The following is a 14,337-nucleotide window of genomic DNA, read 5'->3' as shown; positions in this document are numbered from 1 at the left end:
CTCCATCCATTGCAAACGGGTGGGATTTCCCAGTGGCTGACCATTTCGGTTGGATTTCCTACTCCACTCTGACATGCCTGTCCATGGCCTCCTCTACTGTCATGATGAGACCAAATTCAGGTTGGAGGAGCAACACTTCATATTCTTTCTGGGCAGCCTCCAACATAATGGCATGAGCACTGATTTCTCCACCCTCTGGTAATCTCTCCTCACCCCCTCCTTCTCTCTTTCTAGTTATCCTCTCACCCCTTCTATTATCACCTATGCTTATTACCTCCCTTTGGTTACCCTTCTCCTTCCCTTTTTCCTGATCCACTGAGTGCTCCTATGATTCCATTTTCATCCCCTTATTTCTTCCACCTATCCCCTCCTAGCTTCTTATTTCATCCCACTCTTGCTCCCACATTCAGCCACCTTCTCTCTCTATTACCTGCCAGATATATTCCTTCCCTTCCCTCCCTTTTTACTCTGGCTTTTTCTTACTTCTTTCTAGTCCTGATGATGAGTTTCAGTCTGAAGCATTAAGTGCTCATTCCCTTTTGTAGATGCTGTGTGATCTGCTGAATTCCTTCAGCATCTTGTGTGCGTCTGACATGCTGTCCTATTTGAAACTAGTTTAGCCAGCTCAGCTGAATTCTGGCCTCAGGTTGTTCTTTTCACAAGTCTGCTATTACTGCCTAACCAATAAACAGCTTCCTATTTGGAAAATGAGGTAGGGACTGGAAACTGAACAGAGCACTAAATTGAGAGGTCAAGGGAGAAGAAAGTCAGTGCAGGGTCCCTCTGGGGCCATTCCCCTCAGCAACACCCCTTTGGATACTGCTGAGGGGGATGGCCTATCTGGACAAGGCAGCAACAGCTAGACCAATAGCACTGTGGTCGGCTCTGAGCCTCGGAAGTCAGGTGAAGCAATAGTCATGAGGGACTCGATAGTTAGGGGATAGATAGGAGATTCTGCGGCAGCAAGAGACGCCAGGATAGTGTGTTGCCTTCCAGGTGCTAGGGTCCAGGGATCTGTTCTGGGAATCCTCCTCTTTGTGATTTTTAGAAAATGAGCAAGTAGAAGCTGGTAAGTTTGCTGATGACATAGAAGTTGGGGATGTTGTGGATAGTCTGGAGGGTTGCAGAATTTACATCCGGACATCAATAGAATGCAGAACTGGGCTGAGAGGTGGCAGATGGAGTTCAACCCAGATAAGTATGAAGTGGTTCATTTTGGTGGGTCAAATTTAAAGGCAGAATATAATATTAATGGTAATGTGGTGACCCAATTTCTGCGCAGGCGAACTGGCTCACAAATAGCCAGCGTGCAGGGGGAAACTTTGGTAATGCACCTCTGACGTCATCTCTGCCTGGAGAAGGCGGGCGCTAGAGATTAAATGCCAGTGCCGCGAAGTTTGAATAAACTAGTCTTGAAACGACTTACCAACTGCGTGTCATTATTTCAGCGCTGTGTGTAGCACATCGCTACATTGGTGACCCCGATGGTCCAAACGAAATTTGGACCAAAGATGACCGACTCTCCATCTGTCCACACAGTTTTGCTAAAACTGCCGACTTTCTGGACCAAGCGGAAGCCGGGTTCCAGATTCGGCAGATATCCTCTGATTCCACGCGTTACTATCATGTGACCAGGAGATGGCCACCCAGGTTGCGGATTTCATACTGTCACCCCCGGAAGAAGGCAAATATGAAGCATTCAAAGCACTGCTCATTGAGACTTTTGGCCTCTCACGGCGTGAGCGGGGTGCCCGCCTGCTTCACCTGGACGGTTTGGGAGACACATTGCCGTCAGCTGTGATGAATGAGGTGCTGGCCCTGGCTGACAGACACAAGCCCTGCCTGTTCGAGCAAGCGTTCCTGGAGCAACTGCCCGGGGCCATACATCTGCTGCTGGCTGACACAGATTTCAGTGACCCCCGGAAGGTGGTGGCCCGGGCAGACGTGCTGTGGAAAGCCAAGAGGGAGAGCGTGGCGTCTGTCGGTCAGATTACCAGGCCACGCGCCCAACAGCGGACCAGACCAGGCCCGGCGGGGGGCGCACACAACACAGAGGCAGGAGTGAGGAGGCCAGTGAACAGTGGTGTTTCTACCACCAGCGGTGGGGCACAGAAGCCCGCCGTTGTCGCCCGCCCTGCAAGGGCCAGGGCCAGGGCCAGCTGCTGCTAATGACTATGGCGGCTTGCCACCAGGACAGCCTCTTGTACATCTGGGACAAACAGTCGGGACGCCACTTCTTGGTCGACACCAGAGCAGAAATCAGCGTCTTGCCCCCGATGGGGTACGACACCCGCAGCAGGAAGCCAGGACCTACCTTGAGGGCTGCAAATGGCAGCCCGATACGGACCTACGGCACCCGCACAGTGCAGCTGCAGTTCGGCGCCAGCCAGTTCACGTGGGACTTCACACTGGCCGCCGTGGCCCCACCACTCCTGGGGACGGACTTCTTGCGAGCTCACAGCCTGCTGGTCGACTTGCAAGGGAAAAGACTGGTCCATGCCGAGACTTTCCAGACATTCTCCCTGGGTGAAGCCAAGTTGCCAGCCCCACACCTGGACTCCATCACGCTGTCGGACAACGAATTCTCCAGAATCCTGGTGGACTTTCCATCGATTCTGGCACTGCAGTTCACGGCAGCCATGCCCAGACACGGGGTTCAGCACCACATCCGGACCCAGGGACCACCCCTCCACGCCCGCGCACAAAGGCTCCTCCCGGAAAAGCTCTGCCTGGCGAAGGAGGAGTTCAAGAGGATGGAGGAGGGGATCGTACAGAGATCCGACAGCCCATGGGCCTCCCCCCCTGCACATGGTGCCCAAAGCAGCCAGGGGTTGGAGACCATGCGGCGACTACCGCAGACTGAATGAGGCTACAACTCCAGACCGCTACCCCGTGCCACACATACAGGACTTTGAGGCAAACCTGCACGGGGCAAGAAAATTTTCCAAAGTAGACCTCGTCCAGGGATACCATCAAATCCCGGTGCAACCTGAAGACATCCCCAAAACAGCACTCATCACCCCGTTCAGCCTGTTCGAGTTCCTCCGAATGCCGTCCGGCCTGAAGAATGCCGCACAGACATTCCAGCGGCTAATGGATGTGGTGGGACACGACCTGGACTTTGCGTTCGTCTATTTGGACGACATCCTTATAGCCAGCAGTAGTCGTCAGGAGCATCTGTCCCACCTCTGCCAGCTCTACTCCCGCCTGAGTGATTTCGGTTCATGATCAACCCGGCCAAATGCCAGTTCGGTCTCGATACCATCGACTTCCTGGGCCACAGGATTACCAAAGACGGGGCAACACCTCTGCCCTCCAAGGTAGACGCAATCCGCCACTTTGCCCGGCCCAACATGGTCAAAGGCCTGCAGGAGTTCGTTGGTATGGTGAACTTCTACCACCGTTTCCTCCCCTCAGCAGCCTGTGTCATGCGCCCTTTGTACACCCTGATGTCGGGTAAAGGCAAGGACATTACTTGGGACGAAGAGGCTGTGGCCGATTTCGTTAAAGCCAAGGAAGCCTTGGCAGATGCCGCGATGCTGGTGCACCCCAGAACAGACGTTCCGACGGCCTCACGGTGGACGCATCCAACACAGCAGTCAGTGGGGTGCTGGAGCAGCTCATCGAGGGACGCTGGCGTTCTTCAGCAAGCACCTACGGCCACCCGAACTCAAGTACAGTGCTTTCGACCGGGAGCTGATGGCACTGTATCTGGCAATCCGGCAATTCAGGTACTTCTTGGAAGGCAGGCCGATCACCATGTTCACGGACCACAAACCGTTGACCTTCGCGTTCATGAAGGTGTCCGATCCCTGGTCGGCTCACCAACAGCGACATCTGTCCTACATCTCCGAGTACACGATGGACATCCAGCATGTCTCGGGAAAGGACAACGTCGTAGCAGACCAGTTATCCAGGCCCTGTCCCTGGGGGTGGACTATGCAGCACTGGCGGAGGCGCAGCAGGCAGACGACGAGATGCCCAGCTACAGGACCGCAGTCTCGGGTTTGAAGCTGCAGGACTTTCTCGTAGGCCCAGGTGAGTGGACCCTCCTGTGCGACGTGGCTACCGGCCAACCTTGCCCCATCGTCCCGGCAGCCTGGAGGTGGCGAGTTTTTGACTCCATACACGGTTTGGTGCACCCATCTATCAGGACAACCGTCCGGCTGGTCTCCAGCAAGTTCACATGGCACGGACTTCGCAAGCAGATCAGTGACTGGGCCAGAATGTGCACGCAGTGCCAAACAGCCAAGGTGCAGTGGCATACTAAAGCCCCTCCACAGCAGTTCGAACCCACCCACCGGAGGTTCGACCACATTCATGTGGATATTGTGGGCCCCCTACCAGTGTCCCGAGGAGCGCGGTACCTCCTAACTATGGTAGACCGGTTCACGAGGTGGCCAGAGGCAGTCCCGCTCACCGACACATCTGCCGATTCCTGCGCCCAAGCACTGATCGCAACCTGGGTAGCACGCTTTGGGGTACCGGCCCACATCACCTCCAACAGAGGCGCCCAGTTCACCTCCAGCCTGTGGTCGGCTGTGGCCAGCCTGTTGGGAATGCAGCTACACCACACTACTGCCTACCACCCACAGTGGAATGGACTAGTGGAACACTTCCACCGTCACTTGAAGTCGGCTCTCATGGCCCGCCTGAGAGGACCTAACTGGGTGGACGAGCTTCCTTGGGTCCTGCTTGGAATTCGCACAGCGCCCAAAGAGGATCTGCACACCTCGTTGGCTGGCGCGCCCCTAGCCATCCCAGGAGAGTTCATACCAGCCCCAAAGGGGCAAGAGGAAGAACCCGCAGCAGTCCTGGACAGACTACGCGAGAGGCTCAGCAACCTGGCCCCCGTACCAACTTCACAGCATGGACAGACCCCGACCCATGTACCCAAAGACCTGCAGAGCTGTAAGTTTGTGTTTGACAAAGGGGCAGACACCGGGCACCGCTACAGCGGCCGTACAAGGGGCCGTTCAAGGTGATCAACAACAACGGGTCCACGTACGTTCTGGACATTGGGGGGAAAGAGGAGTTTTTCATGGTGGACTGACTCAAGCCGGCCCATGTGGACTTGGCGCAGCCGGTCGAGGTTCAGTTACCGCGGTGCAGAGGCAGACCTCCCAAACAGAGGCTGATCCAGACTGTGGACATTGGGGGGTGTATCGCTGGTTCTGGGGGGAGGGGGAGTTATGTGGTACCCACTTTCTGCGCAGGCGAACCGGCTCACAAATAGCCAACGCGCGGGGAGAGACTTTGGTAATGCACCTCTGACATCATTTCCTCCCGGAGAGGGCGGGCGCTAGGGATTAAATGCCAGCGCCGTGAAGTTTGAATAAACTAGTCTCGAAACGACTTACCGACTGTGTGTCGTTATTTCAGCGCTGTGTGTAGCACATCGCTACAGTAAGATTCTTGGCAATTTGGAGGATCAGTGAAATCTTGGGGTCCGTGCCCATTGAACACTCAAAGCTGCTGCGCAGGTTGACAGTGTTGTTAAGAAAGCGTATGGTGAGTTGGTCTTCATTAACCAAGAGATTGAGTTCAAGAGCCGAGAGGTAATGTTGCAGCTATATAACCCCACTTATCACACCAGTTAGACCCCACTTGGAGTACTGCACTCAGTTCTGCTCACCTCACTACAGGAAGGATGTGAAACTATAGAAAAGGTGCAGAGGAGATTTACAAGGATGTTACCTGAATTGGGGAGCATGCCTTATGAGAATAGGTTGAGTGAACTTGGCCTTTTCTCCTTGGAGCGACGGAGGATGAGAGGAAACCTGATAGAGGTGTATAAGATGATGAGAGACATTGATCTTGTGGATAGTCAGAGGCTTTTTCCCAGGGCTGAAATGGCTAACACGAGAGGGCACAGTTTTAAGGTGCTTGGAAATAGGTACAGAGGGGATATCAGGGGTAAGTTTTTTACGCAGAGAGTGGTGTATGTGTGGAATACACTGCCGGTGACGGTGGTGGAGTTGGATATGATAGGGTCTTTTAAGAGACTCTTAGATTGGTACATGGAGCTTTGAAAAATAGAGGGCGATGCAGTAGGGAAATTCTAGGCAGTTTCTAGAGTAGGTTACATGGCCAGTGCAACATCGTGGGCTGAATGCCCTGTAATGTGCTGTAGATTTCTGTTTCTATGTTAAACAGTTCACAAAACAGTGGCCACAAGAACAGTCTCACAAAATGGGAAGCTCCATATAACAATATAACAATTACAGCACGGAAACAGGCCATCTTGGCCCTTCTAGTCCATGCCGACGCTTACTCTCACCTAGTCCCACCGACCTGCACTCAGCCCATAACCCTCCATTCCTTTCCTGTCCATAAACCTATCCAATTTTACTTTAAATGACAACACCGAACCTGCCTCTACCACTTCTACTGGAAGCTTGTTCCACACAGCTACCACTCTCTGAGTAAAGAAATTCCCCCTCCTGTTACCCTTAAACTTTTGCCCCCTAACTCTCAACTCATGTCCTCTTGTTTGAATCTCCCCTACTCTCAATGGAAAAAGCCTATCCACATCAACTCTATCTATCCCCCTAATTTTAAATACCTCTATCAAGTCCCCCCTCAACCTTCTACGCTCCAAAGAATAAAGACTTAACTTGTTCAACCTTTCCCTGTAACTTAGGTGCTGAAACTTAGGTAACATTCTAGTAAATCTTCTCTGTACTCTCTCTATTTTGTTGACATCTTTCCTATAATTCGGTGACCAGAACTGTACACAATTCCTTTCCTTTGACCATTTGGCAAGAACAAAGGCATTTGGTTTGGCTGCTTTGCACAGTCCTTGGCTCCATCCATTGGGCTCTTCTGTAGATTTTAATTCTTTCTGGTCAACAAGTGCACAGTTGCTGTTGCTGCACCATCTGACCCATCTCACTCCAGTATGTCTCCCTGTTGTCATCTGAGATTCTGCTAAGAATGATGTTATTGGAAAGTGTATAGATGGTGTAGAGAATGAGGGGGTGATAAACAGCACATATAGAGATGTAGTTACACAGGAAACTGGGTGACAGTCAGGGGTTAAGGAGCCATTGCAGAGGACCCCTGTGGACATCCCCCTCAACAACAGGTGTATCACTTTGGATACTGCTGGGGAGGGATGAGCTAGCAGAGGAAAGTTACAGTGGTCGGGTCTCTGGCACTGAGTCTGGCTCTGTGGTTCAGAAGGGAAGTGGAGAGAAGAGCTGGGCTATGGTGATAGGGGATTCATTAGCTAGGAGAACAGAACGGAGGATTTGTGGATTCCCAGATGGTATGTTGCCTGTCGGGTGCCAGGGTCCGGGACATCTCGGAATGAATCCTTAGCATTCTTAAGTGGGAAGTCATGGTCCATGTAGGTACCAGTGACAAGGTTCTACGAAGGGAGTATAGGGAGTTGGGTGCTCCCTACAATTAAAGGGCAGGACCTCCAGGGTTGTGATCTCAGGATTGCTAATCATGCCACATGCTAGTGAGGCCAGAACGAGGAGGATTATACAGTTTATGCAGGAGTGAGGGCATAGAAATTTTGGATCATTGGGTTCTCTTCCAGGGAAGGTGGGACCTGTACAGAAGGGATGGTTTGCAGCTGAACTGGAGGGGACCAATATCCTAGCGGGAAGGTTTGCTAATGCTGCACAGAAGGGTTAGAACTAAAGATGCTGGAGGATGGGAACCAGAGTACCAGAACAGTTAGTGGAGAGTTGTGGAGAAGATGTCAATAAGACCTCAGACAAAGTCAGGAATCAAAAGATTGAGCATGGTGTGATTAGTGTCCTGAATGAGCTGCATATATTTCAATGCAAGAAGTATCATAGGAAAGGCAGATGAGTTCAGGGTATGGATCAACACCTGGCAGCTCTGTATTCTGGGGATTTGTTGTTTTACACGTGACAGACTGGGAGGGATTTAAGGAGGACAGGTGACGTTACTAGTTAGAGAAAATGTCACAGCAGTTCTCTGTCAGGACAGATTGGAGAACTCATCTCATAAGGAGTTATGAGTGGAACTGAGAAATAAGAAAGATATGACCACATTGATGTGGTATATTACAGACCACCCAACAGTCGGGGGGGATTTAGAGGAACAAATTTGTAGAGAGATCGCAGACTGTTATAAGAAACATAAGGTTGTTATTAGTAGGTGATTTTAACTTTCCACATAGTGCCTGGACTCCCATTCTATCAAAGGACTAGATGAGGTATTGTTGGTCAAATGTGTTCAGGAAAGTTTCTGTAAACAGGTGACCATTGAATATCATTTTTTTATTGTTAAAGTGCACTTATGTATTCACCTAGGTAATGCTGAAATAGCTGTCCATGCCTTCAAGAGAAAACAGTGATGTCATATTGCATGGGTGGAGTAGAACAAAGAGATGCCATGAAAGGTTGGCATTTGAGTTCTTTTCCTAGGTTTGGTGAGGAAAGATTTTTGTGATTAAGTTGATCAGCGTTGGATAGCGTGATTGCAAAGTTCCTTAATCGGCCTACTAGTGTGAGCAAGGAGAATACATTTCAAGGTCTAGCCTATATGTGTTTGGAAGTTTTTTTTTAATTTTTAAATTGAATTTTCAAATAGGTTACAGAAAGAAAAAAGAAAATTATCAACCCTTCCCCCCTCCCCTTAACCCCTTCCCCCTAACATGTCCCTATAGAAAAAAAGAAGAGAAAAGAAAGAAAGAAAGAATGCCTGGATATCGGAAGATCTCCACATGCTCCATGGAGTTCATAATAGCTTTAATATGTATATTTATTTCTTTCCCCAGATAACCAATAGTTTTATTTTCAGAGCACCTATATATTTAATCCTATTTTTTGTAAATAAGGGTGCCAAATTTTCAGAAATATTTAATATTTATCTCTTAAATTATAAGTAATTTTTTCAACTGGAATGCAGCTAAAATTTCATTCTTCCAACGATCTATACTTAAGTATGAATCTGATTTCCAAGTAACTGCAATAGCCTTTTTGGCTATTGCCAATGCAATTTTTATGAATTCTTGCTGATATTTATTTAATTTGGATTTTGATTTTATCTCTTCAATATCACCTAGTAAAAATAATATTGGATTGTGTGGAAGTTGTATTCCAATAATTTGTTCCAATAAAACTTAAATTTGTCCAAAAAGGTTGAATTTTAGAACAAGACCAAGTAGAGTGTAAAAAAGTACCAATTTCTTGATTTCATCGAAAACATTGATCAAATAAATTTGAGTTTAATCTATTTGTTTTCTGCGGTGTTATATATATTTGATGTAAAAAGTTATATTGTACTAATCTTAGTTGAACACTTACTATATTTGTCATACTGTCGAGACATAATCTTGACCAACTCGTTTCATCAATTTTAATATTCAAATCAGTTTCCCATTTTTGTCTTGACTTATGAATTCCTTGTTTAATTGCCTGTTCTTGAATCAAATTATACATACCAGAAATAAATTTTTTAATTTTTCCTTTATGAATTAAAGTTTCAATTTCGTTAGGTTTCGGCAATAACATTGTTTAACCCAGTTTATCTCTTAAATAAGCCCTTAATTGGAAATAACAGAAAAGAGTGTTATTTGATATTTTATATTTATTCTTTAATTGGTCAAATGATATTAATATACCTCCTCCAAAACAGTCTCCTATATATCTAATCCCTTTGTGAAACCAGTTATATAAAAGTTGATTATCCATTGTAAAAGGAATGTTTATTTTGAATTAAAGGTCTCTTTGCTAATAAAGATTTCTTTATCTCATCATCAACATTTATCTTATTCCATAAATCAATCAAATGTTATAGTATAGGAGATTCTTTCTTTTGCCATATCCATTTAGATTCCCATTTATATATAAACTCTTCTAGTATTTTTTCTCCTATTTTGTCTATTTCTACTCTAATCCATGCAGGTTTATCTTCATCAAAAAAAAGATGCAATAAATCTAAGTTGATTTGCTTTGTAATAATTCTTAAAATTTGGTAATTGTAACCCTCTTAGGTCAAATTTCCATGTCAACTTTTCCAACGATATTCTTGCCATCTTACCTTTCCAAAGGAATTTCCTCACATATTTATTTAACTCTTGAAAAAATTTCTGCGGTAATTGTATTGGTAGTGTTTGGAATAAATATTGTAATCTAGGGAATATATTCATTTTTACAGCATTGACTCTACCTATTAATGTTATTGGTAACATCATCCATTTATCAAGATCCTCTTGAAATTTTTTCAATAACGGCAAATAATTTAATTTATATAAATTCTTTATATCATTATCAACTCTTATACCTAAATACTTTATACCATTTATCGGCCATCTAAATTGAGTTATTAATCAACATTGACTATAATCTCCTTTAGTAAGGGATAGAATTTCACTTTTATCCCAATTTATTTTGTACCCTGATATTCTCCCATATTCTTCCAATCTAGAAGATAATATACGCAACAATTGTAATGTTAGATAAATCAGGACATCATCAGCAAATAAGTTAATCTTATATTCCTCCTGATTAACTCTGAAACCCATAATATCTGAGTCAGTTCTAATTAGTTCAGCTAATGGTTCTATCGCCAACACAAATAAAGCAGGTGATAATGGACAACTTTGTCTAGTTGACCTTGTTAACTGAAATGATGTTGAAATTTGGCCATTTGTCACCACTTTAGCTTTGGGGTTAGTATTTAAGGTTTTAATCCATTTTATAAAAGATACTCCTAATCCATATTTTTCTAATACCTTAAATAAAAAATCCCATTCTAATCTATCAAATGCTTTTTCTGCATCCAAAGCAACTGCTACACTCATTTCTTCCCTCTTTTGTGCCAAATGAATTATGCTAAGTAACTGAGTTACATTATCTGCTGATTGTCTATTTTTAATAAATCCTGTTTGGTCCATGTGTATTAATTTTGGTAAGTAATCTGTTAGATAAAATTTTTGCTATTATTTTATAATCCGTGTTCAACAAAGAAATAGGTCTATATGATGTTGGTTTTAAAAGATCTCTGTCTTTTTTTGGCAATATTATTAAAATAGCTGTTGAAAAAGATTCTGGAAGCTTATGCGTTCTTTCCGCTTGGTGTATTAGCTCCATAAAAGGAGGAATTAATAAATTTTTAAACTTTTTGTAAAATTCAAGCGGAAAACCATCTTCTGCTGGAGATTTGTTACTCTGAAGTGATCCTAGAGCTTCTTCGACCTCTTTTAATGTAAAAGGCACATCTAATCCCTTCTGTTCTTCCAAATTCACTTTTGGGAGAGTTATTTGTGATAAAAAACCTTTCTATCTCAACATTATCATTTTGTGATTCTGATTGATACAGCTCAGAATAAAAAAAAATAAAAGTTTCATTGATTGCTAAAGGTTTATAAGTAATTTTATTTACACTTGTTCTAATTGCATTTATCGTTTTGGAAGCCTGGTCTGTTTTTAACTGCCAAGCAAGAATCTTGTGTGATCTTTCACCTAGTTCATAATATCTCTGTTTAGTTCTCATAATTGCTTTTTCTGTTCGGTATGTCTGAAGTGTATTATATTGTAGTTTCTTATTAACAAGTTGTCTTTGTTTTTCTTCTGTCATGTATCTTTGAGATTCTTTTCCTAATTTTGTAATCTCTTTTTCCAATTGATCTATTTCTACCATATATTCCTTCTTAATTTTAGAAATATAACTTATTATCTGGCCTTTCAAATATGCCCTCATCGCTTCCCATAATATAAATTTATCATCAACTGAATGTGAGTTTGTATCTAAAAAAAACTGAATCTGTTTTTTCATAAAATCACAAAAATCTTGACGTTTTAATAATATTGAATTAAATCTCCATCTGTAAATTGATTCCTCCTTATCCATCATTATCATTGTCATTATCAACGGGGAATGATCTGACAATATTTTTGCTTTATATTCCGTATTTTTCACTCTGTCTTGAATATTCGCTGATAGTAAGAAAAATCTATCCTTGAATAAGTTTTATGTCTATTTGAATAAAATGAATAATATCTTTCTCTTGGGTTAATTCTTCTCCATATATCAATCAAATTTAAATCTTTCATCAATGTTAAATTTAATTTTGCTACTTTTGATTTTGTAACAACCTTTGTTGGCCTATCTAAAACTGGGTCTAGACAAAAGTTAAAATCTCCACCTATTAATATTTTATTGTGTGCATCAGCCAAATTCAAAAAAGCCTCCTGTATAAATTTTACATCATTTTCATTTGGTGCATAAATATTCATAAGAGTCCATAGTTCTGAAAAGATTTGACAATGTATAATTGCATATCTCCCCGCCAAATCAATTAATACATTTTGTATTTTAATTGGTAAAGTTTTGTTGACCAAAATTGCAACTCCCCTCGCTTTTGAATTAAATGAAGCTGCTATAACATTTCCGACCCAATCTCTCTTTAATTTCTGGTGTTCTATCTCTGTTAAATGTGTTTCTTGTATAAAAGCTATATCTATTTTCATTTTCTTAATGTATGTTAAAATTCTTTTTCTTTTCACTGGTCCATTAAGCCCATTAACATTAAAACTTTAAAAATTCAGTAAATTAGTCATTATTTTTAACAGGGTTACTCCAGTCTATAATAATACATAATATTTCAACTCTCATAGTACCTTGGGGAATTACTTTAAAATTCTCCATGTTGCTATGTGTCTCCCCTCAGATCATCCAGGCAAAGAAGGAAAGATAAAAGAAAGATAGATTATAAAGAAAAAAAAAACAAAAAAACCCCTTGCTAATGTTGTGAATGAAAAAAAAAACACATTACCCCCCTCCGTTATGCGGGTCATGGCAATCGCCATGATTACACACGTGAATCTCATAGTGATTGATCCAAAGTTTCCCCAACTCCCCCATAACATGAAAAAAGTATATATAAAATAAGAAAAAATAATATCACTACTCTCGATTAATATTTCTCACATTTTTACCTTTCTCCCCCTGTATCATATAATTAAAAGTATATTTAAATATTCTTCTGTCTTTAATGTCCATCAACTCACTTCAGTCTCCCCGCCTTCATCTTTAATCTGTTTCACTTTTAAATCTTTACTGTGACTAGTGAATATTTGGGAGTTCTTGTGCAAACTCCTCTGCATCCCGATGATCAGTAAAAAATCTTCTTTTTCCATCATCCAAAAAAATTATCAGTGTTGCCGGGTGGCACAATATAAATTTGTAACCCTTTTCCCATAAAACTTTTTTTGCTAGGTTAAATTCCTTCTTTCTCTTCAAAAGGTCATAATTTATATCAGGATAGAAAAGAACTGCTTTCCCTTCTATCATCAATGGCTCATTTTTCTTTCTGGCATATTGGGCAGCCGCCTTCAGGATCTTTTCTTTATCTTGATATCTTAAGCACTTTATCAAGATTGGTCGTGGGTTTTGGTCAGGTTGAGGTTTTGGTCTTAAGGCTCTGTGGACCCTTTTGATTTCAATCAACTGGGTTCCCTCTTCCATTTCCAAATTTTTCGGGATCCATTTTTGAAAAATTTTATTGGATCCTCTCCCTCTATCCCTTCTTTAAGACCAACAATTTTAATATTATTTCGTCTACTAAAATTTTCAAGCATGTCTATTTTTTCCAACAGTTGTTTTCTTTTTGATGTCCAGGTAAGAATATTATTTTCCATTTTATTTACTCTCTCAATAGTGTCTCCCATTATTTCTTCCAGGTTTTTAACTTTCTTGTCCATTTTCTCCTGTTTTTTCACCATCTTATCAACACATATCCTTCATATTTTTAATGTCTTCTTGTATTATTTTAAATTTTTAAGATTCTTTTAATTTATGCATTATTTGCACCAAAGCTTCTCTTATGTCTCAAGAATATCTTCCACCTCCAGTATCTTTCTGTTGTTCTTCTTTTACCTCCTCATCTTCAATGTATGTTCCAGAGAATCCGAATCCACCTTGGATTCATTTTCACTTCCACTTCCAGTCGTAGCTGGGATTTGTAGTTCAAATTGCTCATGTTTGCGCATGCCCTTTCCTGCGCGCACGCGCAGTTCCTGTTGTTCCTTCTTGGAGACTATTGATGCTGTGGCTGATTTCTGTTCTGTGTCGCCGGAGGTAAGATGCACTTGAGTCCGAGTGTTTGGAAGTTAAGCACGTGTGTGCCAAATAATTGCCACTATCTTATTGGTTTAGTATATTTTGTTTTAGTTATTTTCCTACTGCATACATTACAAGGGTGTGGTCCGAAGCTAAGGTGAGATTGTAATGACGGGGACTTCTTTAAATTTATTTTCTTGTTTTTATTGTGATACCCTCTTTCTGCAGTAAAACGTCTAAAACAGATAAACGAATTTAAGACCCAAACAAGTATTTGTTGTCCTGCAT

At 43.0% G+C, this 14,337-nt stretch overlaps 1 protein-coding gene across 2 annotated transcripts in view; it reads left to right on the top strand.

Annotated features, from left to right (window-relative positions):
* The window catches only part of LOC132392987 (sterol 26-hydroxylase, mitochondrial), a 176,499-nt gene that overhangs the window by 62,667 nt on the left and 99,495 nt on the right, over positions 1 to 14,337 (top strand). The window contains exon 1 of one of the 2 annotated variants that reach the window (XM_059967651.1): positions 13,963 to 14,067. The exons of the other annotated variant lie outside the window; for it this stretch is intronic. Within the exon in view, the coding sequence (XP_059823634.1) occupies positions 13,978 to 14,067 (90 nt within the window). The 5' untranslated portion in view covers positions 13,963 to 13,977. Of the gene's footprint in view, positions 1 to 13,962; positions 14,068 to 14,337 lie in introns of those variants that run through there. 2 annotated transcript variants of the gene reach the window in all.

This window comes from Hypanus sabinus, chromosome 4, assembly GCF_030144855.1.
Source record: "Hypanus sabinus isolate sHypSab1 chromosome 4, sHypSab1.hap1, whole genome shotgun sequence".
Classification (NCBI taxonomy): Eukaryota; Metazoa; Chordata; class Chondrichthyes; order Myliobatiformes; family Dasyatidae; genus Hypanus; species Hypanus sabinus.
Note: the sequence above shows the minus strand (reverse complement) of the source record. Positions and strands in the feature narration are given on the sequence as shown.